Source organism: Hyaena hyaena, unplaced genomic scaffold (assembly GCF_003009895.1).
Source record: "Hyaena hyaena isolate Hyena2069 unplaced genomic scaffold, ASM300989v1 scaffold_637, whole genome shotgun sequence".
Lineage (NCBI taxonomy): Eukaryota > Metazoa > Chordata > Mammalia > Carnivora > Hyaenidae > Hyaena > Hyaena hyaena.
This window is the reverse complement of record NW_024081260.1, coordinates 521,065-548,114: the sequence shown is the minus strand read 5'-3', so window position 1 is coordinate 548,114 and position 27,050 is coordinate 521,065. Positions and strand designations below refer to the sequence as shown.

The following is a 27,050-nucleotide window of genomic DNA, read 5'->3' as shown; positions in this document are numbered from 1 at the left end:
GGGAAAGCCCGGGCTTGCCTTGTAAGATGGGGGAGGGGTGACTATTGTGCCTTTGCCCGCCGCCCGTCGTGCTGTAGCTGGTGTCCGGGCATGCGCAGTGCGGGCACGAGCAAGAGCCCCGGTGTGGTGAGGACAGCTGCCTCCCCCCCCCGCACCTCTTGTCACATGACAAAAAGACCCCCCCCCCCATTTTTAAAAGCCAAAAGTTAGGTGTTCTAATTGGGGAATATATGCATCTCTCATGGGTATGACCACATTACACCACTATTTTACAACCAAAACTTTCTTACTAGAAAATTTTAAAAATCATATACAGGAATCATATAGTGAAAGACAAATGACCGTCATAACGCGTTCGAGGTTAACTTCAGTTTTGTAATTTGTTCCTGCCACCCGAGTCGCACTTTTAAGTCCGTGGTGGACGTCCCTCCGGGACGAGTCTGGCCCAGCGGCGGGAGAGGCAGAAGGGCGTGCGCGTGCTGGCGTGGGCGTGCGCGTGCTGGCGTGCGCGTGCTGGCGTGGGCGTGCGCGTGCTGGCGCGCGCGGGCACAGGAGCGGGCGCGAGCGCACTGTGGGGCAGGGGCAGTCGGAGACGGAGGTCTTCCGGTTGAGTTTTAGTTGCTGTTAAGAATTGGTTGCGCTGTCTTTGCAGAACTGAGAGGATTATTTAATTATAAGTGGCAGGTCCCCTGTCCCCCAGCTGACATATCCGCACTCCAGGACCCTGTTTTCCCTAGTTGTGGAAAGGTTTGGGCAAATTGAAATGTAGCCTTTTTATAATGCAAACCAATCTACATAGGATATTTCTTTTTTTAAACCAGATTTCTCCTTCCTTCCTTCCTTCCTTCCTTCCTTCCTTCCTTCCTTCCTTCCTTCCTTTCTTTTCTTTTCTTTTCTTTTCTTTTCTTTTCTCCTTTCTTTCTTTCTTTCTTTCTTTCTTTCTTTCTTTCTTTCTTTCTTTCTTTCTTTCTTTCTTTCTTTCTAATTTTAGAGAGTAAGCACAAGTGGGGGGAGGGACAGAGAGAGGGAGAAAATCTTAAGCAAGCTCTACACCCAGCGAGGAGCCCAAGGTGGGGCTGATCCCATGGTCCTGGGGTCATGACCTGAGCTGAAATCAAGAGTCAGATGCTCAACCCCCTCAGCCAGCAGGTGCCCCCACATATGATGTCTTAGTCTTAAGATCAGAGAATAGAAGGGGCACCTGGGGAGGCTCAGTTGAGTGGCCGACTCTTGATCTCGACTCAGGTCATGATCTCACCATTTGTGAGATCTAGCCCTGCATTGGGCTCTGTGCTGGCAGCTCAGAGCCTGGAGTCCGCTTCAGATTCTGTGACTCCTTGTCTCTCTGCCTCTCCCCTGCTTGTGCTGTTTCTCTCTCTCTCAAAAAATAAAATAAATATTAAATTTAATTAATTTTAATTTTTTTAAAAAACACGTGAACTTCATTCTTACTGTAAGCATGAAACAATCACTGCAAAACTTGAAAAGTAGAGAGTAGTCTTACTAGATACTAATCTACCGTAAAGCATCATTAGATAACATTGTGGTACTGATACATGAGTAGATGGATCAATAAAGCAATAGAAGGTACAAAAGTAGACCCAAGCACATATGAAAATTGAGTGTACAATACATTTGCTGTCTCAAATCACGGTAAGGAAAAATGGACTTTTAAATAAATGTTGGAATAAAGGGATATAGCCATTTTGAAAAGGCACATTAAATCTATGTCTCATACCATATACCAGAAATAATAAAGTTTAAATGTGTCAGAGATCAATATATAGAATTTAATTTTTTAAAAATTTTTGTAATGTTTTATTTCTGAGAGAGACAGTGTGAACAGGGGAGGGTCAGAGAGAGAGGGAGACACAGAATTCAAAACAGTCTCCAGGCTCTGAGCTAGCTGTCAGCACAGAGCCCAATGAGGGACTCAAACCCACGAACCGTGACATCATGACCTTAGCCAAAGTTGGTTGCTTAACCGACTGAGCCACCCAGGCATGCATCTGGGAATTTACTTTGAATATACGTGTCTACAAATAAGAAGACAACAGAGACATAGTTTTTCATTGCAGCTGTTTGTAAAAGCAAAGTATTACAAGCAACCTAAATGCTGGTCCATATAGAATGAATAAACTGTGGTGCATGAATATAATGTGGGACCATGTACATAAAAATGAAGAAGATATCTCTGAACTGGTATGAGATGATTTCCAGAGAATATTCTTCTAGTAAGCGAAAAAAGGAAGGTGTGAACTACTATATAGAGGTATAAAAAAGTATATACACATTTGCATTAAATTTGTGTATATTATATATACACATATATAAGTGCAAATATTGGTGTATATGTGTGTGTATGTATATATATATGTTTTACTTATTTTTGCAAAAATTAACAGAGTAAACCATCAACAACCAAAATGGTTTCTTATGGGAGTGGAGGGGGAGTAGAATATGAGCAAAACTTCTCTGAATATATATTTTGATTTTTGGGGGTGCCTGAGTGGCTCAGTCAGTTAAGTATTGAATGCTTGATTTTGGCTCAGGCCCTGATCTCATGGTTTGTGGGATTGATTCCCACGTTGGGCTCTGAGCTGATAGCACAGAGCCTGCTTGGGATTCTCTCTCTCCCTCTCTCTCTGCCCCTCCTCCCTCTCAAAATTAATTAATTAAAAACTTTAAAAAACTATGTGTTTTTATCTTTTATACCTTTAAATGTTTTAAATTGTTTTAATGTTTATTATTTTTGAGAGAGACAGAGCAAGCAGGGGAGGGGCAGAGAGAGAGGGAGACACAGAATCTGAAACAGGCTCCAGGCTCTGAGGTGCCAGCACAGAGCCCGACGCAGGGTTCGAACCCACAGACCGCAAAATAATGACCTGAACTGGAGTCGTCCGCTTAGCCGACAGAGCCACCCAGGCGCCCTTAAATGTTTTAAATATTTAAAAAGCACTGTTAAGGGACCCTTGGGTGGCTCAGTTGGTTATGCGTCCCACTTTAGCTCAGGTCATCATCTCACAGTTAATGAGTTCAAGCCCTGCGACGAGCTCTATACTTAACAGCTCAGAGCCTGGAGCCTGTTTCTGATTCTGTGTCTCCCTCTCTCTCTGCCCCTCCTCCACGTTCTCGCTCTGTCTAAAAAAATGAAAAAACGTTAAAATTTTTTTTAATAAAAAGCAATGTTAAATTCAAAGCGATTAAACACAGAAACAGGTGAACTCAACTGTATATCGAATTATTAACAATAACAGCAAAAACACAATTCAGGTGACTTGAACACAGTATTCTGACCATATGCTCTTAGTGGAATACTGTGTGTGGACCCATAAAGCTGTGAAGATACTGGTTTCACATAGTATGTGTATTGTTGGAAATGTTCTACAACACAAAGCATTGTGATCCTGAAACTGCTCTGTGCTTATTGTAGGTAAAGGCAAATGAGTAAAGATGAACATTGTATTGAACTAAGTTTTTGTTTCACTGTGGGAGAAGGTATATATTCAAATGGAATATGGAAAGATGAAGCAAATCTTACCAGTGTTGAGATTGAATTGAATTCATGATACTCTATCAGTTTATTTAGCAGCTGTACCATGAGAGTGCCTGGAGGCGTGAGGCACCAGTGACAATGAGCCTCCCTGGTACTCAGTCTCTGTTACCAATGCTGTTGCTCCAAAGTGAATCTAGACTTCTTGGAAAAACAGCTGAAACTAGACCTGGGACAGGGAAAATACAATGAGATCCTTGCGTCTATTATTCTGGGAAAATGGATGTGCTAAAAACAAAAAACTAGTGGGGTCATATCCAAAGGATGCAGGAGCCTGGTCAAAGGGGCTCTAGGGACCAAATGGGAGACATTTGGAGATCAAGGTGAGTAAGGACGGAATGGATTACAACATAAGTCTATAGTGATATTCAAAGAGAGTGAAAGCTCTTTACAGAAAATGGTTAGCTAATAAATGTAGAAGGAAATATAAAGGCAGCCAGTCACCATTTTGCAACCCCTAGTATAAAAAATGATTCAAGCAAAAATCATCAATGAATGCTAAAACCATTGGGGAATAAGCTTTTTATGTAGATGCACAATCTTTTTTTTTTTTTTTTTACATTTTTTAAAATGTTTTATTTATTTCTAGGAGAGAGAGAGAGAGCGAGACAGCGTGAGCAGGGGAGGGTCAGAGAGAGAGGGAGTCACAGACTGAAACAGGCTCCAGGCTCTGAGCTGGCAGTCAGCACAGAGCCCGACGCGGGGCTCGAACCCACACACCGCGAGATCATGACCTAAGCGAAAGTCGGACGCTTAACCGACTAAGCCACCCAGGCGCCCCTGTAGATGCACAATCTTATCGCATCACTGACTTAGTAATTACAGTGGGAAAATGAATGGATAGATCTGGCAATCACTACCTTAACCAAGTGATCAAATTNGGGGGGAGGGGAGTGGAAAGAGTGGAGAATTAAAAGGTAATTATTGAAGCTGAAGTCTTGTTTGGCTCCGTGGCTCAGCTGGTTAAAGCGCCTGTCCTGTAAACAGGAGATTCTGGGTTCGAGTCCCAGCGGGACGGGGCCCCCTTTTAGCCGCGGGAGGGGGGGCGCGGAGCCGGGGGAGTGGGGAGTGCGGGGTGGGGGGTGGGGGCGCCGGGGGCCAGCCGCTGCTGCACCCTGGGGCTGAGTCCACCCTTAAGAACAAGAAAGGACTACCACCATTCTCGAGGATTTTCTGGAAGAAAGGTTTTTCTGACTCGGGAAGAGATTCGATAAACCGGGAACTGGTAACGGATGGTTAAGAGCGGGGCTTTCCCGGCGCATCCGCGTGGACAGTAGAGTGCGGGGCGCACCTTGGAGAGGACCTGGGGATGCGGGTCCTCCGCCGCCGGGTCCGCGGGTGTGCACGAGCCGCGTTCTCGGCCGCGTTTGTGGAATGAATGCGTGAGGATTGAATGAGTGAGCAGCGCTGTCTCAGGGTCTCGTCCGCCTGTTTCCCACGCGGTCCGAGGGAAGTCCCTCCGCCTCCACTCCCCTCTCTTCTCCTCTGGTCTCCTGGGGTCCTTCCCCCATCCGCCCACGCCCCTCCCCCACCCTTTCTCCTACCCCCAGGTGTCCTTCCCCCATCCGCCCACGCCCCTCCCCCAGCCCTCTGCCCTGTGATGGAGGCTGAGGCTGGGTCGCCCAGGGAGCGAGGTGAGGTGAGAGCACGAGAGCAGAAGGTGGTGGGGGCACACCCGCAGCCCACCTCCCAGAGGCGCCCCTGGCACTGCTACTCTCAAGTAAGGGAAGTTTCCTGCTACTAATAACAATCCGTTTTTAAAGTCGCAATAGTAATACTGTGGGAACAACAACATAGTTCTGCTTTTAATCTCCTAATATAACGTTGAATGAAAAGCCGCCAATCAGAAGACTTACTCCAGTATGATTTTACTTCTGTACGTTTAGAGACACAAAACTGTTGTGTGTGGATGTCCATGTACTTGGTAAAGCAGACAACGTGAACGAAAAGAATGCCAGCATTACAGGGATGTGGCTACTTCTGCAGGGAGACGGGGCTGCGCCCTCCTTCCCCAGCTCGTCAGCAGACCTGGCCCGCAGCGCCGCAGGGCGCGGCTGTGTCCTGTGCTATGAGCCGGGGTTTCTGGTACCGTCTTTCCCGTACAGACCCCAGGCTTCTTACATATGAATGTATGTACGTATCAACCAGAGGACCGAGTTTTCGGCCTGTAAGGAAGTATCTGCCCTCAAGCACAAGGTTAGAAACTTGTTGACGGAGGACTCGGGGACTGTCTGTGACCGATTCCAGTTGGGGACAACTTCGGAACAGAGGAGCCCGCGGTCTTCCAGCGAGAAGGCGGGGTTGTCCACGCGCAGTCAGCAGGTCTCAGCCGACGGGCAGCGGGAAGGAAGGACACACTGAGGACTACATGAACGTCGAATGTACTGCTCTCCATCCCGGGGCCACCTGTCCCTACTGATGCCAACTGACTAAAGCATTCCGGAGCTAAAGATAAACTCGTTTTAGAAACAGTTTTGTTGACAGTTATGGTACGAGCCTGTGTAGGGTATAACTTCAACCGGTCTGAAAACGGGGTGTGCGTGAGTATAGGTGTGCTTCTGCTGAACCTGAAATGGGCATGGTCACTGAAAAAATACATGCCAATGGCACCTTCCTTTTCTCTATGAGTTCACGATCCCCCACATGCTCTGAGCTCAATGAACTGGGCAACCAGTATAATACTTTTGGGCTAACTAAGCAAATACGGAGCATCCATTTTCCCAGTATCCCCCCCCCCCCAGGCATTGATTTTGCACACCGTGTGTGGACTCGATGAAGGAGCAATACTTGGGTGTTACCAACTGGCTGTCCAGGTAGCGTGCAAGGCGGTGTGATGTCAAAGGCACCATATTGGCCTCTGAAGCTGCGGCCTGATCCTGGAGAAAGCAGTCTGAGAAAAAGATGTCCGATAAACCACAAGTGCCTAAGCACAAAAATTATGATCACTTTATCTATGTCATCAATGAGAGTATCCATATGGATATATTAAAAAAATAACAGAAGGGCGTGTAGGTGGCTCAGTGGGTTAAGTGTCAGACTTCAGCTCAGGTCATAATCTCTTGGTTTGTGGGTTCAAGCCCCACGTCAGGCTCTGACAGCTCAGAGCCGGGAGCCTGCTTCAGATTCTGTATCTCCCTCTCTCTCTACCCCTCCCCCACTCACACTGTGTCTCTCTCTCCTTCAAAAATAAACAAACATTAAAGTGATGTAGGGGTGGTGCCTGGGTGGCTCAGTCCGTTGGGCGTCCGACTTCGGCTCAGGTCATGATCTCAAAGTTCATGGGTTCCAGCCCCGCATCAGGCTCTGTGCTGACAGCTCAGAGCTTGGAGCCTGTTTCAGAGTCTGTGCCTCCCTCTCCCCCTGACCCTCCCCTGCTCACGCTGTCTCTCTCTCTCAGAAATAAATAAAACATTAAAAATTTTTAAAAAGTGATGTGTGATATATCTTGATTTGTATGTATTTTATTATATATGCATAAAATAATATTAAATAATAATAGATAATGACATTATGTGGGCTTTAAATGTTACCCCTTAAAATATTATTAATCTTATCAAGCATATTTTAAGACTGAGTTTTTACTACTTTGATTTTATCACCAATTTGAATGCTATGAAGAACAAATGATTTGCATATTGACAAGAGCCCATCAGGAAAAAATGTGCTGAGGAAGTACTCTTTTTAAAATTAAGACTATTTTTCAGGGCACTTGGGTGGTTCAGTCAGTTGAGCATCTGACTTCAGCTCAGGTCACGATCTCACAGTTTGGGGGATCAAGCCCTGCACTGGGCTCTGTGCTGACAGCTGAGAGCCTAGAGCCTGCTTCAGATCCTGTCTCCCTCTGTCTCTCTGCCTCTCCCCTACTCATCTTGTCTCCCTCTTGTCTCTCAAAACTGTTTAAAGATGTTTAAATTTTTAAAAAACTAAAACTTTTTTTTTTTTTACAACAGTTTCAGGTTCACAGGAAAATTGAAGGAAGGTACAGAGATTTCCCATAAGATGCATAGCCTCCCCACCTGGGGGATGCCTGTGGTATTACCCAAAGTGCATCGTTTACATTGCAGTTCACTCTTGTACGTTCTGTGGGTTTGGAGGACTATGACGTGTGTCTGTCATCGTGGTGTCCTACAGAGTAATTGCACTGGCCTACAAATGCCTGTCCCGCGCCACCCCCCCCCCCACTCTACCGTGAAACCATAGCAGCCACTCCACTCCTTCCTGTCTCCATAGTTTTGCCTCTTCCAGAATGTAATGGTGTTGGAATCATATAGTACACAGACTTTTTTTTTTTTAATGTTTTATTTATTTTTAGGAGAGAGAGAGAGAGAGAGACAGCGTGAGCAGGGGAGGGTCAGAGAGAGAGGGAGTCACAGACTGAAACAGGCTCCAGGCTCTGAGCTGGCAGTCAGCACAGAGCCCGACGCGGGGCTCGAACCCACACACCGCGAGATCATGACCTAAGCGAAAGTCGGACGCTTAACCGACTAAGCCACCCAGGCGCCCCTGTAGATGCACAATCTTATCGCATCACTGACTTAGTAATTACAGTGGGAAAATGAATGGATAGATCTGGCAATCACTACCTTAACCAAGTGATCAAATTTTGCATTACCGATAATGAAATAAATTGATAGCATGTACCCTGTGACATGACACTGTAAGTACACATCACTTACATAGTAGTTTTCCAAAAATTATTCACCAGAATCTGTTTGTGAAGAAATAAATCTCTGACATGGGGTATTCTATAAGATAACTGGGGGTCTGACTTTACAAAATTGAATGTCATAAAAAAGATTTATGTTTTTTTTAGATTAAAAGAAGCAAAAGATATGTATAAATATTGTTTCATGGACTTAAAACCATAAAATATGTTTTGGGGACAATTAGGGAAATTTAATTATCAACCATATATGAGATGGTTAGTATAACGGGCAGATAATGTTTTCTTTTTCCCCATGCATAACACTGGGCCAATTTTTTCCACATCAATTCTTTTTTTTTTTTTTTTGATGTTTTATTTCTAGGAGAGAGAGAGAGAGAGACAGTGTGAGCAGGGGAGGGTCAGAGAGAGAGGGAGTCACAGACTCTGAAACAGGCTCCAGGCTCTGTGCAGTCAGCACAGAGCCCAACGCAGCACAGAGCCCATGGGCTCGAACCCACGAACCGCGAGATCATGACCTAAGCGAAAGTCGGACGCTTAACCGACTAAGCCACCCAGGTGCCCTTCCACATCGATTCTAAAACAACTGTCAGATTCCTTTCTGGGTGAAATGGTCCTTATCAGATAATTTGCATAACTCCTACTCCAAAGATTTATTTTTAATTGCTTACACTGAAACCCATTTACAATTTTCTTTTAATTGTCAAAATTTAGGGAGGATTCATTTAATGTGTTTGTGTTGTTATTTCCCCCAAACCGAAACCACAGGGATGAGTATCAGCTTCTGTCCAATGGAGAAAGTTTCTGTTGTATGGCTCTGCTTTATTAGTCCCAGCATTTAAAAAAAAAAAAAAAAATCTGTCCTTATTCTGTCTTGGCACTTGTCTTAAGAATTCAATGAAGGGGCACCTGAGGGACTCAGTTGGTTAAATGTCTGACTTTGACTTGGGTCATGATCTTGCAGTTCATGAGTTCAAGCCCTGCGTTGGGCTCTGTGCTCACAGCTCAGAGCCTGGAGCCTGCTTCATATTCTGTGTCTCTTTCTCTCTCTGCCTCTCCCCTGCTCACACTGTCTCACTTTCTCAAGAATAAAGAAACATTAAAAAGAAATTTTTAAAAGTTCAATGAAGACTTTTTTTCTTCTTTCATTCTATTTCTGTAGGAGAATGTTCTGAGGTTTAGCTCTACTTTGTGCAGTGATCACCTATATTCATTTCCAGATGTATCAATTTGTCCCCAGGTCCCACAGGGCAGAGATGGGCCGGAAATTCCTATGGAGGGAAGGAGTCCCCTGGAAGCAGCAGAGGAGTGCTTGGGTGCCCAGCTCCTGTCTGTGGAAGGTAGAATGGAATGTGACTCTCCAGAGCCACGCCCACTGCAAGACAATGGTGAGGAGGTTTATTTAGTCTAGGAGGAGGGTGGGATTTGGGAGCGGGAAGGGTCTGCTCATGAAAAGCTATGAAATCTCATCCATTGCAGCCTTACTGAATTCAGCGGAGGGCAGGTCAGCCAGCGTCGTGTGACACTATTAAAGGAGTTAAGCGGCCAGGTGACAATGTAAGAAATCGTTGAATACGAGATTTTCGATAGATATTTTCCAATGGAATTACATCCCTATGGATAAATCAGAGGAGCCTCGGTCCCGAGACGCTGAGCACGGGTCCAATTTCTAAAGCCTCTGCCCCAGTTTTTGTCGCACATGATGTTTAAGGCTTGGAAATACTGCTCAGAAATTCTACTAAAGAAAATGGAATTTCTGAAGTCCGTGCCCCTCAGCATTTCAAGGACTGTTAATAGGATTAGTGTGGCGGAGGCAAGGGCACAGGCTGGCTGCTTCTGTCTTTCCCACAAGTCTCAGGTATCGGCCATATGTGTTACCTCTCGTAGCACCCTAACAACTCCCGGCCTGTCCTACGCCTACTGGCAGCCTCCCCACTCCTGGAGCGCGTGTTCTCCTGGTTCTCCTTCACGGTGCCTAATATTCCTCATCTCCCCAAATTCATCTTGTCCACCCTCCTCTTCTCCTCACGGCTCCACAGCGTGACACAAAATGTATTTGCGTGGAAAGAAATGCTGTCTATACGGTGGCCTTTTCAGTCACATTGTGAGACGTTGAAACATATGCCCCAAATATTGCTGTAACAGTGAACTTGACTTAATAGAACAAAATGTGGTATATGGTATAGTCTGGGTCTTTAAAAAAAAAAAAAAATCTATTACTGGGGCACGTGACTGGCTCAGATCAGAACTTTTTATTCCTCACTTGGGTTCTTCATTTACCTTCTATTTCTCCAAGGCTGGACCCCCTGACCAAAACGGTGTTCCCCCAACTTGTGTCCCACAGCCTGTATTTCTACCCCAAGCTCTAGTGACTGCTTGGCAATGTATATATTTTAAATGATATTCCCAAATATCCTAAATAATTTTTTTCTTTATATTTTAGGGTCATTTTTGTGGCTTTCCATGATGTCTCACAGTGTGGGTGATGATAACCCCAGTAGCTTAGACACTAATGAACCCGAAATTGAACCAGAAAACATGAGAGAGAAGTTCTTCAGGAGCTTAGCAGTGTTGCTGGAAAACAAAAGTAATAATACCAAGATATTTTCCAAAGCAAAGTACTGTCAGTTAATTCAGGAAGTTAAAGAGGCTAAAGCAAAGGCAAGAAAGGAATCTGTTGACTACCGTCGCTTAGCGAGGTTTGATGTGATCCTTGTGCAAGGAAATGAGAAGCTTATTGAGGCTCTAAATGGGGAAACAGATAAAGTTCGGTATTACTTACATAGCGAGGAGCTATTTGACATTCTGCACCACACACATCTCAGCATTGGGCACGGTGGACGTACTCGCATGGAAAAGGAGCTACAAGCAAAATACAAGAACATCACAAAAGAAGTTATAATGCTGTACTTGACACTCTGCAGACCTTGCCAACAGAAACATTCGAAACTCAAGAAAGTTCTAACATCCAACCCAATTAAGGAAGTTAATTCAAGATGCCAGGTGGATCTTATAGACATGCAATTAAATCCTGATGGGGAGTATAAGTTTATTATGCATTATCAAGACCTTCGTACAAAGTTGAGTTTTTTGCGGTCACTAAAATCTAAAAGGCCTAAGGAAGTGGCACATGCTCTTTTAGATATTTTTACAATTATCGGAGCACCCAGTGTCCTACAATCTGACAGTGGGAGGGAATTTTCAAGCCAGATTGTCAATGAACTCAGTAATATTTGGCCAGAGTTGAAAATTGTCCACGGGAAGCCTCAGCCCTGTCAAAGCTACAGTTCTATGAACCAAGCTAATGAGGATATCCAAAATAGGATTATCTCCTGGATGCAAGCTAACAATTCATCACACTGGTCCGAGTTTTTGTGGTTCATTCAGATGATCCAAAATCAGCCCTATCACAGAAGCATGCAACTGAATCCATTTGAAGGCACCTTCAGCTCTGAAGCTAAACCAGGCCTCTGTCACCCTCAGTTAACCGAGGAACTCATTGCCAGCCCGAATCCAGAAAATGAATTTGAACCAGGCGACAAAGAATTAGAGAATCCACTGGGGACACAGTATGAAGAAAGCATTGAGACTGGAACCGATAGTAGTGATATTGAAGAGATTTCTATTACTCCTGTGGTGGCTGTGAAAAACCCACCTGAAAGCAGATTAAAATTTTTATCCTGTGTAGTTTGTGGAAAAGAATGCTCAGAAGCTAATAGTTGCATATCATGTGCTGGAAGTGTCCATGCAGGCGGTGGGGTGCCCTCCCCACATGAGACCGCAGGCTGCCATCACGGAATAACGTGCAATCTTTGCCACGAGGCCACCACAATGAAAAGGAAACATGATGAGACCCAAAGAAATTTGACTGGTCAACCTTCCAAAATGCTAAAGCTGTCAGAGACCCCATTTTCATCAGACAAAGTAGGGGATTGGGTAAGAGTTTGAGTACCTGCTGTAGATGAAAGTGGGGGAAGAGCTTCATTACTTTTCACTGTGCTCATGATGAGTGAGAATGTTTGGCAGCATATATACTAAATAAAGCACAGGGTGGTCAACTTGGATTTGTTTTCTCCAGAGAAAAGCCCATTACTTCTAATTCCCCCCCAATCCTGTTATTAGGTTGGAAGTTATAACCTTGAATGCTGCTTTATTTGTTGTGTAGAGTGATGAGAGTCTCTTTCACTCCATCCTGGTGTCTGGAATTCCTTGGAGGGATAAAAAAGCTAAGATCTGGGGGGTAAATGGTGTGTGTGAGGGTGTGTTTCTGCGGGAGGATGAACGTGGGAAACGCTGAACTTACTGTTACCTTGGGCAGAGAGCTGAACGGAGAAAGGGCTTCTCGGGTCAAGTGAAGTAGTTAGGAAAGGGAAGAGATGGCAAGTTGGATTGCGAGATACGGGTTTATATTGAGGAAAAGTTCAGTTTTCAGATTTAAATGGAGAACATGAGATAAAAGGCCAAAGAGCTTTATTTTAAATCTGTAGGTTTCATAAAGTAGAATTAATGTGTGTTGAGTGTAGAATTTTGAAATACAGGGGCTGTATTTGATTTGATTTGGGCCAGTGGTACCTGAGTGTGATCTTCTGATCAGTACTAGTCTGCAAACTTTGTACTAGTGTACAGTGAGGCAAGTGTACTAATCAGGAGTATTTAGGAGTTTGCCACACTTTGCACGGCTGTAGCGCCCGGCACGTGACTGCTGAACTCGCGTTTCTGAATAGAACGCTGGCCGCTGTGGGTACTGTTCACGCGCAGGGCGAGTCACATGCCAGCGCTTGCACAGCACTCAGGCAGCTACAGTGCGTGATATTTTATGGCTAGTTTGCTGTAACTCAGGAAAATGTAAGCAGTTATTTATCTCTGTAACTTCATTTTAGGACCATTTTTAAATTTTTAATCAAACCTAGTTTTTAATTTGTAGCTTCGCATTATTAGATAAAGGAGGAAAGTAACATGTTTATTTTTAATCCTGATTTGCAGATGGCGAAACAAGCTTCACTGGACTTGTTTGTCAAGAAAAAACATAGCCTTTCTGAACCCGGCGGCAGGAGTAGAAGAAACGGTAAAGATGGACGTCAGGAGGTGAAAGGGAGAAGAGTTCACACGGGTTTCACTCGGAAATATGACCCCTCGTACATCGAGTTTGGGTTTATAGCTGTAATCGATGGTGAAGTGCTGAAGCCACAGTGTATCATTTGTGGAGATATACTGGCTAATGAAGCAATGAAACCATCAAAACTTAAGCGGCATTTATATGCAAAACATAAAGAAATGAGTTCACAACCGAAAGAATTCTTTGAGAGGAAGAGTAGTGAACTAAAGAGCCCGCCGAAGCAGGTGCTCAGTGTTTCTCACATAAACATCAGTGCCCTGCGGGCTTCCTACAAGGTAGCGCTGCCGGTGGCCAAGTCCAAGACGCCCTACACGATTGCGGAGACGCTGGTGAAAGACTGCATCAAGGAGGTCTGCCTGGAGATGCTGGGGGAGTCGGCCGCCAAGAAGGTGGCCCAGGTGCCCCTGTCCAATGACACCATCGCCCGGCGCATTCAGGAGCTGGCCAGTGACATGGAGGACCAGCTCGTAGAGCAAGTGAAAGAAGCCAAGTACTTCTCCCTACAGCTGGACGAGTGCAGAGAGAGCGCCGGCGCGATGGTACTCCTGGTGTACGTGCGGTTTGAACACGGTGACGACATAAAGGAAGAATTCTTCTTTTCGGCCTCTTTACCAGCAAACACAACTAGCTCAGAGCTGTGTGAAGCTGTGAAGAATTACGTCGTCAACAAGTGTGGTCTGGAATTTCAGTTTTGTGTGGGCGTGTGTTCTGACGGGGCAGCCTCGATGACAGGGAGACGTTCGGAGGTCGTGGCCCAGATTAAGGAACTTGCGCCCGAGTGTAAAATAACACATTGCTTCATTCATCGAGAAGGTCTGGCCATGAAAAAGATATCAGCTGAACTAAATAGCGTGCTTACTGACACCGTAAAAATTGTGAATTATGTGAAATCTAATGCGTTAAATTCGAGATTGTTCTCTCTGTTGTGTGACAATATGGAAGCGGATCACAAGCAGCTGTTACTGCATGCAGAGACGCGGTGGTTGTCACGGGGGAAAGTTCTGTCGAGAATGTTCGAAATACGAAATGAACTCTTGGTGTTTCTGCAAAGCAAGAAACCAGTTTGGTCCCAGCTTTTCAAAGACGTGAATTGGACAGCCAGACTAGCTTATTTATCTGATATCTTCAGTATTTTTAATGATCTTAACGTTTCCATGCAAGGGAAGAACGCAACCTGTTTTTCAATGGCTGATAAGATTGAAGGACAAAAACAAAAGTTAGAAGCCTGGAGAAACAGAGTTTCTGCGAATTGTTATGACATGTTCCATAATTTAACAACAGTTATCCATGAAGTAGGTAATGACCTTGATATTGCCCATCTGCAAAAAGTTATCAGTGAACATCTTACTAATTTGTTGGATTGTTTTGAATTGTATTTTCCATTAAAAGAAGATCCACGCATAGGGAACTCATGGATCCAAAATCCATTCCTCTCATCAAAAGATAACTTAAATTTAACGGTCACCCTGCAGGATAACTTGTTGAAGCTGGCCGCGGATGAAGGACTGAAAATGAATTTTGAAAATACAGCATCACTTCCTTCATTTTGGATAAAAGTTAAAAATGAGTATCCTGAGCTTGCTGAGGTTGCTTTAAAATCCCTACTTCTGTTCCCCTCAACGTCCTTGTGCGAGACCGGGTTCTCTACTTTAAGTGTTATTAAAACGAAGCACAGAAACAGTTTGAATATACATTATCCCCTGAGAGTAGCGTTGTCATCCATCCAGCCCAGGTTAGACAAACTAACAAGCAAGAAGCAAGCTCACTTATCACATTAAAGACTTGAAGGTATTCGGTCAAAGTGTGCACATACACATTACAGAATATGAAAGTTATGATTAAAATAGCAATTCTCTATATAAATTGCCTATATGTACACTTTCAGTTACATGTACAGTTTTTATAATTCTTTTATCTTGTTCTATTTATTAAAATGTAATTTTAAATCTGTTGCTTCTAATATTAAAAAGATTTTCATTTTGTATGCCTTTGTTATTGTTGTATTTCATTAGGATATGAAGATTTTAGGACGAATTTAGGATGGCAGTGATTTCTCTGAAACGACAGATTAGACCAATGAAGGGAAGTGAATTCGAGTCTGGAATTGGAATCTGGGTGGTCAGGTGGGAAGCTGATGTTAAGTTTCCTTTGTTGCTGCATGTTTACACGCCGTGTTTATGTGGCTGAGCCCAGGGAAACACCATGTGATGGTGTCATGACTTTGGATTCATATTGATAAATTCTGACCTCATAGCGGTGGGGGATTGGGCCATAGTGATGAGTTTAGGTCAGGCACAGAGTTTTGGATTTTGCTTGAGCTGATTGCTGTTAAAATTCTGTGGGACAGAGCCAGGTATGACGAGCTCTTCAGGTAGATTTAATAACCTCTCCTGTATGGAGATAATTCTGAAAAATGGCACACATATCTGCCCTCACTCAGAATTACTGAAAACAGACTATTAGCACAAGGCAGTTTCTTTAGGGTAAAAACATGCCAAGATCCTTGAAGAAAACGAGTCTTTTCCTAGACAGAGAAACAACATAACAGTAAGTACTTATTTTCAAAGAAAAGTTAACATTGAAAGTTGAACAAGGTAAGGGTATGTAGTCATACGAAATGTCACTAATATTTTACTGATTGAAAAGTTCCATTTTAGAAAGTGTAGGAAACATTTTTCACGTTCAATTCTGAAACTTGAGTAGGATTATATTTTAGTGTGTGTGTTTAATAAAATCGTAACAGCTTTTCAAAAAAAATGGTGGTGGATAGATGTATGCAACAGTGGTTCAGTTTCATCCACCTACATCTTATGTGTCCTCTCTCCTATCTGACTATATTTTGGAACTAAGGGACTTACATTTTTTAAATTTTACCATTTGTTTTATTGATTGAATAAAGTATTGTGCTTCCAGTTTTCAATTTTATAAAGCAATATATGTGTGGTGATTTTATATTTCTATAAATGCCTCAAGTGTTTGGAGAAAATACACTGATGGACATAAGGAATACATTTTAAAAGAGAACTAAGTCCTATTATTTTATCTGTAAGAAATATGAGGTATTGGACATCTGAGAACAGAATTAGAATCAAATGGACAAAGATTTTTGGTGTGATTTTTGGCCTTGGATATTTTCTTTAGATGGCTCCCTATTTCTCCTGCAAGTGACTCACTACCGGGAGGCTGAATCACTTTACCTTTACCTTTTAAACATTTAGGAATATTTGACTTTCCTCTGTTCCCTCCTCCCTGTGTTTTATTATCTTGCTATACATTTTTTAAAATTCAACAGCTGTATTGAGGTACAGTTTACATGAAATCTTAACATGAACTGGATGACTAGTGAGTCTGTAAGTCATGTGATCTTTTTTCCCGTTTTCTGCTTGTTTTGCAGTGAGTTCACACATCTATAGGCATGTGGTGTAGACATGTGGTGTATGCACACACCATGAAGGTAGTTGCATATTTTCTTGTGTGCGCATAGGACTATTGTGTGCTTGCTTCCATTCATTGTTTATGTATGCGCTGTTTTTTAGTTGTGTTTATACTTATTGATGTATAACAGGATGTGGTGTTGAACTTTTCCCGTTACTCAAAGAATGGCAACTACAGAGGCTCAAGGAGATGCTAAGTGCCTCTGATTCTAAAGACACGTTAGCATGAGGGGTGCCTGGGTTGCTCATTCGGTGACTTCTGCTCAGGTTGTGATCTCACAGTTTGTAAATTCAAACCCCACATCGGGCTCTGTGCTCACAGCTCAGAGCCTGAAGCCTGGTTCAGATTCTGTGTGTGTGTGTCTCTCTCCATCCCCCACCGGTGCTCTCTCTCTCTCTAAAAAATATTTTTTTTAATTTAAACATTAAAAAAAATTTTTAATTAAAAAACAAAAATGTTAGCATGAGTAGAACCAGAAACCTGCCCTTCACGCTCACAGCACACAGACTGCTTTCTGCCAGGAAGTCACTTGTAAGTGATGCTTCAGGAGAGGAGCCTTGTGTTTCACTCCCAGACTGGGCGTTGGGTTGGTGGGGTGGGGGGGGAGCGGGGTGCTCGTGGGCCGAGCAGGAAAAAGAGGCTGGAGAGGATGGTTAGACCTGCGGTAGATCAGCTCACGATCCCACAGTTTGGGGTGACAAAGGGATGCAGGTTCTCTGTGGGTCAGGTGACCTCGAGGAGTGTAAGTCTGAGCCCTCAGCAGTGACCCACCCCGGGGAGCGGTCCTGCAGAGGAGAGCCCGGCGACAGTTACAGCTGCTGGGGGCGGAGGAGATGAAAGAGGTCAAGCTGAAGGTCAGTTCTCTTTCTATACATGTATTTGTGCGCACAGCCCCCACAAATGCCCTGAAAAATCTCTCATGCTCCCCACGAGACAGCTAGGATCCCAGGGTCAGATCAGAGAGCAGGTTACCAATTGACACTGCGTGTGTGTGTCGCGGGCGGGGACGGGGGTGCGCGCAGACACACTTTAACATCTTTCCACGAACCTGGCCTCCTAGCGAGGTTTACTGTCATGAGCGGGGCTGAGCTGGGGGAGGCAGGTTAGAAGAGGGTGTGCCGTTGACAGCTGCCCCGATTCGGAGGACCTGCTCCCTCTCAGCTCTGGTGGCGACAAGCCCAAAACACCCAAGGCGGGGCTTTGTGCGGGGCGGGGTGTGCAGAGGGAGAAGCTGAGGGGTATTTGGGGTGCAGTGCTGGCGCTGGGCCTCCGTCCCGGGCTGGCCGCTCTGAGGATGTTGCAGACACCCGGGAGGATCTTGAGTCGGGTTAGGAAGTGCCCTGTGTGGCGTTGCTGTGTCCCTCCCGCAGGGGGTCCGCTTGGAACTGACGGCCTGGAGGAGGGAACGGCGCGCTCCTGGGTGCCCCTGAGTAATGGCTTCCAGAATGTCTTTTCCGGTGTTCACACCGAAATAGATTATTGTGAGAGCTCCAAGCACGATAGAAATTATTATGATGAGGAAATAAAACATGCATTTACTGGCTCAAAAACATACTGTGTGCTTTGTATTCTGATAAACTTGTGTTAAGTTGAAGACAACCAATTTATTATTATTTCTTATTGATTGATACAGTTATGGTTTTAATTAAGCCTTATGTTCATTTAAAATGTAAAAATGGGGGGCCCCTGGGTGGCTCAGTCCGTTAGGCGTCCAACTTCGGCTCAGGTCATGATCTCACGGTTTGCAGATTTGAGCCCCGCGTCGGGCTCTGTGCTGACAGCTCAGAGCCTAGAGCTGCTTCAGATTCTGTGTCTCCCTCTCTCTCTGCCCCTCCCCCACTCATGTTCTGTCTCTCTGTCTCAAAAATAAATAAACTACAAAAAAAAATAAAATGTAAAAATGGAAAGAGCATGAGGCCATTATGGACTGTATGACTTTTAAGAGTGTGATTATGATCATGATGTGCTTTATCTTAGTAAACACAAGTTAATTTCTGACTGAAATTTCTTTTGCATCTTTAGGAGGGAAATTTTTTCAAACTACCGTTTTCCCATCTGAAAGGTTTCTCCTAGTTAACTTGGGGAGCCAAGAGTGAACTCCCAGTGAACAGAGTATGAGGGCTTGTGGGGTGCTGTCGGCCAGAGAGGAGGCCAGACATGAGGAGGCCGCACAACAGAAGCCGGTTCACAAAGACAAACCCAGGTAAGGAGCGTAGGCTCATCCGGGAGACACAGGGAAGCACTGAAGGGATCATAAATAGAAGGTGACCTGAATTTCAGTTTAGCAAGATTTCTCTGCCTGCAGTGTGGGAAGTAAACCACAGAGTGAGAGCAAGGCCATGAGTCCTGTGTGATCGATCCCAGAGAAGTGGTGTAGATGGGGACATGTCACTAAGGATGAAAGCAAAGGGACATATTTGAAAGGCTCAGTGTTATAAAGGTGCCAGTTTCCAATCCTACTGAATATACCAATAGAGGTTTTATGCAATATAACAAGTATCTATATATATAAGAGCAAAAGATCAGACTGGCTAAGAACATTTAAAAAAAAGAGGTGAGAAAACTTGCTTATTCTCACCTCAAACATGAAATTTTATTATAAAGCTATAGTGTGTGAGACACGGTAGTACGAAGACAGAGACAGACAAATAAACCACTATGGTGTAGTAGGGTTCCCAGAAGCAATCCCACCGATATATGGAAAACTGATATGACAGGACTATTTCCACTCAGTGGAGAAAAGAAAAAACTGACTATCCATTTGAGAGAATATGAAATTGGACCCCTGCATTAAAGACTTAAATGTGAAACACAACGCTGTAAAACTTTAAGTTATTATTCAGTAAATTTGAAGATGTCGGTGCCCTGCAGTCTTACCACATCCATTGTTGGTTATATGTGGGGCACTGGAGGAGCCATGCGTCTGGATGGTTATGACATCAGAGCATATAAAAAGCCCAAGTGGGAAACAACCCAAATGTCCACTCACAGAATACAATGTACTATGTTATTCAGCAGCAATATTGTAGTAGTTAAGATTGCCTCATCACTGCAGAATTGGGGAGATGTGATGAAATATATATATGTCAAAATTCATCAAAATTATGTGATTCAAATGGGTGCATTTTATTGTATGTATGGTATACCTCAATAAAGCTTACTTCAAAAGGCATGTGACCTGGGGGTGCCTGAGCGGCTCATGTGGTTGAGCATCTCTTGATCTTAGATCAGGTCTTGATCTCAGGGTCTTGAGTTCAAGCCCTGTGTTGGGTTCTATCATGAGCATGAAACCTACTCATATGTGGAATTTAAGAAACAAAACAGATGAACATAGGGGAAGGGAAAGAAAAATGAGACAAAAACAGAGAGGGAGGCAGACCATAAGAGACTCTTAAATACAGAGAACAAACTTGCTGGGAGGTGGGGAGATGGTGGGGGGAATGGGCTAGATGGGGGATGGGCATTGAGGAGGGCACTTGTGATGAGCACTGGGTGTTGTATGTAAGTGATGAATCACTAAATTCTACTCCTGAAGCCAAGACCACACTGTGTGTTAACTAACTTGGATTTAAATTTTTTTTAAAAAGTGACCTATAATTATACACATCAACATGGGTTAAATTTAGAACATAATATTGAAAGAGAAAGCAAAGTTGCAGAAGAATACTGAAGTATTGTTCCATTTCTAGCAAAAAAAAAAAAAAGCTTTAGGAAGTTTTTAAAGTGTGAAAACCTAAACAGCACAAATGAGAGATACGATATGGTAAAGATGTAAAGAAAAGAAAACGCTACAAAATATGAAAACGGAGTTTCTGTCAGAGGCGCCCTGTGTTGGGTGGGCGGGAAGGAGGAGGGTGGGGAGTCCGGAGCCCGGGGACTCCGGGAGGACCACTCTGGTCATGATTTGTTTCTCAACGTGGGTGGTAAATACAGCAGTGTTCAAAGTACTGGATTTTTTAAAAAGCCTTGTACATGAGCTATAAACTTTGATATCTTTTTAAAGTTTAAGGTACAAAGTAGTTGATAGAATATAATAAATGTGACAAAAGTGATGCTGAAGACAGGATGAAAAGATGCTAAGAAGGAAAATTATGAAAGAACAGACATTATGAAAGAAAGACCGAGAATCTCCAACATCCGTTTATAAGAAAAGAATTGAGAGAAGGGGCAGTGAGGGATCTTTGAAGAGATGAAGCATAAGAATATTCTAGAATTGGGAATGGCCTGAGCCCTCAAAACCAAGCTACAAAACCAGCCCAAAGCCAGATAAATAAAACTAAATTTATACAGAGATCCATCATAATGAAAAAATATATTAAAAGCAACTAGGGATTTAACAATAATAACTAAATAAAACTGACTTAGGGTAGGTTTTTCAACAGCCATAACAGAAGCCAGAAAAAGCTGAAAAACATTTTTCAAAGAGCTGGGGGGAAAACTGTCACCCTAAGATAGATGAAAGTCGTGAGAAGAGTATAGACATAACCACACACGTCAGGAGAGACACGGCACCAACAAACTCTCAATTAAAAAAAAAAACAACTATTAAAGACATAACTAAGAAAGAATAAAATTAAACCATGAAGAAAAAGTAAGCTCAACAAGGAATGATAAGCAAAGAAAATAATAAACATCTGGGAAATCTAGATAAACATTTACTGTAAGATAATTTAGCACTAATGTGTAATTATTGGGGTTAAAACAAGAAGAAGCTTAAAATGCTGAATAACAAGTAAGTTGGGCAGAGCAGAGTGCTGAGAATTGTTTTTTTTTTTAACATATGTAAGGAACAGACCCAATTTTCCTTAATTTCTATCCAACAAATACAATTTCCTAGTGACAAGATATTTCAGTGAATGTCCTAATGGCAATTACTATTAAAATCTATAAACTTGATAAGAGAGCTTCTTGTTCATCTGAGCAAATAAAGTAGCCAGAAATGCAAATTTATGACGGCAGGATGGAGATCTGCATGTATCTAACCTACTCTGATTGTAACCCATCTGTGTTTTCTGTACCTGTGTAGTGATTGGCACGTTAATATGCCCAATCTTTCTTCACAACAAAGAATGGCGACTTTATCTTATCAAGAGCACTTAGTCAACTCTCACCTTTTCTAAGATTTCTGTGTCATTACAAATAACTCCTACTGATCTGACTTTGCCTTGCTCCTGTTCAGTCTATTCTCAACAGCCAGAGAGATACTCTGTAGTGTAGATTAAATGTAGTGTAGATTAAATTCTATCACTCAGCTCAACACCCTCCTTGGCTTCCCAGCTCATTCCAAGTAAAATGCAAACCTTACAGCAGCTTGGACTCTTATATGATCCATCCTTCTCTGTCCTGGTTTCCTATTCTCTCCTTTCCCACTAGAATATGGTAGGCATGAGAGGATATATATTTTTTTAACATTTATTTATTTTGAGAGAGATTGGGGGGGGAGGGGCAGAGAGAGAGGGAGACAGAATCCAAAGCAGGCTCCAGGCTCCAAGCTGTCACCACAGAGCCCCACACGGGCTCGAACTCACGAACCATGAGCTCATGGCCTGAGCCAAAGTCAGACACTCAACCAAATGAGCCACCCAGGCACCCCAAGAATATGAGGTTTTTTAAAAATGTTTTATTTATTTTTTAGAGAGAGAAAGAGAAGCACGAGTAGGGGAGGATCAGAGAAAGAGGGAGACACAGAATCCGAAGACAGGCTCCAGGCTCTGAGCTAGCTGTCATGAACCGTGAGATCACGACCTGAGCCAAGTCGGACACTCAACTGACTGAGCCACCCACGCGCCCCAAGTATATGAGGTTTTTAATCTATTTTGTTTCTTGCTGTATCACCATGACCTAGAAAAATACCTAGCACATGGTAATGTTCAATAAATATTTGGTGAATAAATGAACAAATAGAGGTCAACTTGGGGACTCAGGATTGCATTAATATTTTGCATTGTAACAAATGGTAATATTACTTCCACTTATGATAATTTGCCTTATATTTTCCATGCACAAATTGCCTTCATAAGTCAAGGGAAGATTGTATCATAAAAATGATATTTCAAAAGAGGAAGTAAAAATTCCCTCTGGGTTAGGAAGCTAACTCTTTGGAACAAATAAGGCCTTTATTTCAGTACTTTCACCAAAATATAAATCCTGGATATATTATTGTTTAAATATACTTTTTAAGTGTTAGGGTAAATTTAGGAGCTTGTGGATTCGAGTTTGCTGTCGGGCTCTGTGCTAACAGCTAACTCAGAGCCTGGAGCCTGTCTTCAGATTCTGTAACTCCCTCTTTCTCTGACCCTCCCCTGCTCATGCTGTCTCTATCTCTCTCTCAAAAATAAATTTAAAAAAAACATTTAAAAAAAGTGTTAGGGTAAATTTAGATGATAATTATATAATAGTGTGAGGGAAAGTCATCAAAGAATGACTCCCAGGAAAGTTACCATAAAGAAGAAAGTATTGGATTTAACCCCATTGAAAATTTATAATTCTATTTTGAAATAAGCTATTAATAAATATAAAAAATTAGTAGCTGGGAATACATTTTGAATACATAGTAGATAAATACACTTGGTCTATTGTAGGTTTGACGGTGATCTTTTGAATAAATAAGAAAAGTGTTAAACAGCATAAACAAAGATATGGATCAAGGATCCCAGTGGCTTAAAGTAAGACATTTGCTCATCACATGTCTCTTGTTTGGCTCAGCTGGGGTTGGCTGGGCTTTTGCTGTGTTATGTCCATGTCTCCATGTGTCTTCACATTCTGACCAGCAGCCACCTGGTGTGCCCTTCTGCTGGTGCGATGCAGATGGGCTGGAAAACTTGGACATGACTTTGAAAGCCCAGCTAAGAACCACACACCCTCCTTCCACCCACATCCCATCGGTCAAATCAAGTCCTATTGCTAAACCCAGTGTCGGTGGATTCGGAAAGTATGCCTCGTTTTTAGGGAGGACATAGAAAGGGGAAAAAACAAAAACATACCCCCCCCCCGAATATTCAGCTAAAAGTCTTTTTAAATCATAAATACATTTTTTTTATGTAGCAAGATGAAGTGGTCTCAGGATTATTTCAGTAACCCAGAAATGTGGTCAGGGAGCCTGGTTTTCCGTGTTCTATCCTTTCTTCTGTCTGTTGGTCTTTGTCCTGAGGTTTGTCATCAGAGGTCATAGCTGGCTTTCCCAGCATCACTCACAGAAAAACAGCTAAGTAGGGACGAACCTTTTCTCAAAACTCTTTTGCCACTAAGGAAAAGTCTTTTCCAGAACCTCCAGTGGATTTCCCATTCAACTAAAGAGCCATAATTGGGTCACACAACTACCACAACACATAACTACACAAACTTTTACTTACGGGGAAGAGGATTGCCATGACTGGCTTAGAAAAATCCGGATCCATCCCCTATACCGGGCATTGCCACACAACAGGAATTCTGTTACCCAGATGGCAGAGAATGGCAGAGAGAGGCAGCCCTCCGTGTCTGCCAATACCAGTAAACATGTCGAGCACTGTCTGTGTGCTTGCTGGGCGGAGAAATTCTTAGGGCTTACAGCCTCTCAAGACAACAATTTAGAAATAAGCATGGAAACAATTAAAAACTTGGTAACATTTGACTAACAGCTAGAATTTTTAGAAAATTATGTAATCTATGCCCCAAATCTATTTGTGAGATTAATATGTTAGGATAGTTTATATTACTCTACACAAAAGGAAATCATTCACGAGCCAACTTCACAGGAACTGTTAACTCAGGTAATGTTCCTTCGATACATTTAGATACTAAGCAGTCAATAAAAATTTATATGTATTTTCTTCCATGGGAAACTGGTCAAAATATCGTGTTAACTGAAAAAAAAGGTTATAAAACAGTTTACGTAGTACAATCCTAAATTGGAAATTGTATTTCATGTGTATTAAGGAGTCTGAAGAGTTATTTCCTCAAAATTTTAACAGCAGATATCAAGAGAGGGAATAGATTTTGCAAAATCATTGTCATTAATGCATTTAGGAATATAAACTTAAAAATATTCTACATTTATAAGCTTAAGAATAATGCAACTTTGGTTAAAATAAATTTAATTTAAAAATTATAATCAAAATAGAATTTAATTTAAAAATCTCAAAAGAGAAAGGTGATGGTTTACTCAAGTGTTTTTGAAAATACAAAGTCATTGGGGCGCCTGGGTGGCTTAGTCGGTTAAGCGTCCGACTTTCGCTTAGGTCATGATCTCGCGGTTCGTGGGTTCGGGCCCCGCGTCGGGGCTCTGTGCTGACTGCCAGCTCAGAGCCTGGAGCCTGTTTCGGTCTGTGACTCCCTCTCTCTCTGACCCTCCCCTGCTCACGCTGTCTCTCTCTCTCCTAGAAGTAAATAAAAACATTAAAAAAAAAATTTAAAAAAAAAAAAAAGAAAATACAAAGTCATTACTTTTTGTTATAAAGAAAGTCAAGAGGATTGGAAAATATTTCCATTCCAGCTGCTACAAAAATATAGAGCATTTACCAGGTGTAAGTAAGGCCATATTAAAGTTTTATGTAGATATAATTTAATTTATTATGTATTAAATATATTAAAACATATTTATATAATTTATATGTATAAATATAATCATCTTCTTATCAACAAATTGAATTCCTGGCTAATTCATTCGCTGAGATGAGAAAGAAGCTCTCCTATTAAATTCAAGGATTTTAATAGTTGTCTAAAGTTAGGACTTGTTAATAAAATATTTTGTCAGAGGAAACTGTATTTATTAAGGATCTATGATTAAAAACCTGAGTTCCTTAAAGTTGTGAATTATGTTTTTTCCAACAAATTTCCATGCTAATCCTGGTTAACCCGCTATAAGCTTACTGATCTTTTGATACTTAATTTCACAGATATAAAAAACCAGAAATTTCCTATGAGTTAGGAAAAGTATATTGTCCAAACCTTTGATAGAAATACAGTCTCTCAGGGAGCCTGGGTGGCTCAGTCGGTTTAGCATCCGACTTTGGCTCAGGTCATGATCTCACTATTTGTGGGTTCGAGCCCTGCGTTGGGTTCTGTGTTGTCAGCTTGGAGCCTGTTTCAGATTCTGTGTCTCCCTCTCTCTCTGACCCTCCCCTGCTCACCGCTGTCTCTCTCAAATTTTTAAAAAATTTTAAAAAATTTAAAAAGAAATACAGAGCTCTCCTATTTTGTTTTACATTTTTCTTTTCTTTTTTACATTTATTTATTACTGAGAGACAGAGAGGCAGAGCATGAGCTTGGGGAGGGGCAGGGAGAGGGGGACATAGACTCCTGAAGCTGACTCCAGTGAGCTGTCAGCACAGAGCCTGACGCGGGGCTCGAACTCAGGGACCTGCGAGATCATGACCTGAGCTGACTTCTGGTGCTTAACCGACTGAGCCACGCAGGTGCCCCGAGATCTCTCCTCTTTTAAAGGAGAAGGAAGTTTTCTTCATGTTGAGGGATAATCAACGGAAAGCAATGGGTGGCCTTTCTGCGCCTGTCAGTGCGTCGGGTGGAGGTGTCTCCACTGCCCTGGGCCGGGTCACGGTGGACAGGTCACTGGTCTCTAGTCACTAGGGTCCCTGGTGTGCGAGCTCCCACCGCGCTTGGAGACGCTGTACTAACAGTGTGGCTGGCTCAGCGTCAGAAAAGGAGCTTAAGATTTGACTCGTGTTGGCCTGGCCAAGCCAGCCTGAACAAGTCCCTTATTTTATCGGAGTTGAATATAAAATAGGGGCAATAATACCGTGCTCAGCACCTTGGGGTTGCCGTTGAAACTCAAAGGGGAAATCCATCCATCCATCCATCCATCCATCCATCCATCCATCCATCCATCCATCCATCCATTCATTCTCCAGTTGGTTAGCACACAGCCTCCTCTTGGCCTCAGGAGCAGAGCCCAGTGAGTCATCCCTTACTGACCACCCAGCGCTCTCGCAACAAGTGCCCTCCCCGCCCCCTCCCACCCTCAGTTTATCCTTTATTTAAGAGTCTCTTACGGTTTGCCTCCAAAAGCAGAAATAAATGTGAAAGCTTTCGGTAAACTGTAAAGTGCTGTAGAGACGTGAGACAGCTGCAGTGTTGTTTTCACTGGAAGTCGGGACTCAGGTCTGGGGTCTGTGCCCCCATTTCAGCCCCCGAGCTGCGGGGACAGGGTCCCCACGCTCTGTCAAGCCCTCTGTTCAGACACCGCAAGGTGCACACGAAGTGCTGCACGCTAATGAAGCCGGAACGGAGAGTCCTGTTTCCCAAAGCAAAACAGACGGGGGGGGGGGGGGGGGGGGGGGGGGGGG

General features: G+C 43.1%; 1 protein-coding gene and 1 non-coding gene across 8 annotated transcripts in view; both read left to right on the top strand.

Annotated features, from left to right (window-relative positions):
• Positions 1-27,050, top strand: part of ZBED9 (zinc finger BED-type containing 9) — a 43,867-nt gene that overhangs the window by 5,131 nt on the left and 11,686 nt on the right. The window contains exons 2-5 of one of the 7 annotated variants that reach the window (XR_005532762.1): positions 9,457-9,604; positions 10,660-12,152; positions 13,200-15,685; positions 18,790-18,970. Coding sequence is in view for 3 of the 7 variants with exons in the window: in XM_039257550.1 (XP_039113481.1) it covers positions 9,457-9,604; positions 10,660-12,152; positions 13,200-15,110 (3,552 nt within the window). In the remaining 4 variants the exon portion in view is untranslated. Of the gene's footprint in view, positions 1-9,456; positions 9,605-10,659; positions 12,153-13,199; positions 16,268-18,789; positions 18,971-27,050 lie in introns of those variants that run through there. The other 6 variants (XR_005532761.1, XR_005532763.1, XM_039257550.1 and 3 more) reach the window with 6 other exon arrangements.
• TRNAT-UGU lies at positions 4,498-4,576 on the top strand. The gene has a single exon. It is a non-coding gene; the product is annotated as a tRNA-Thr (tRNA).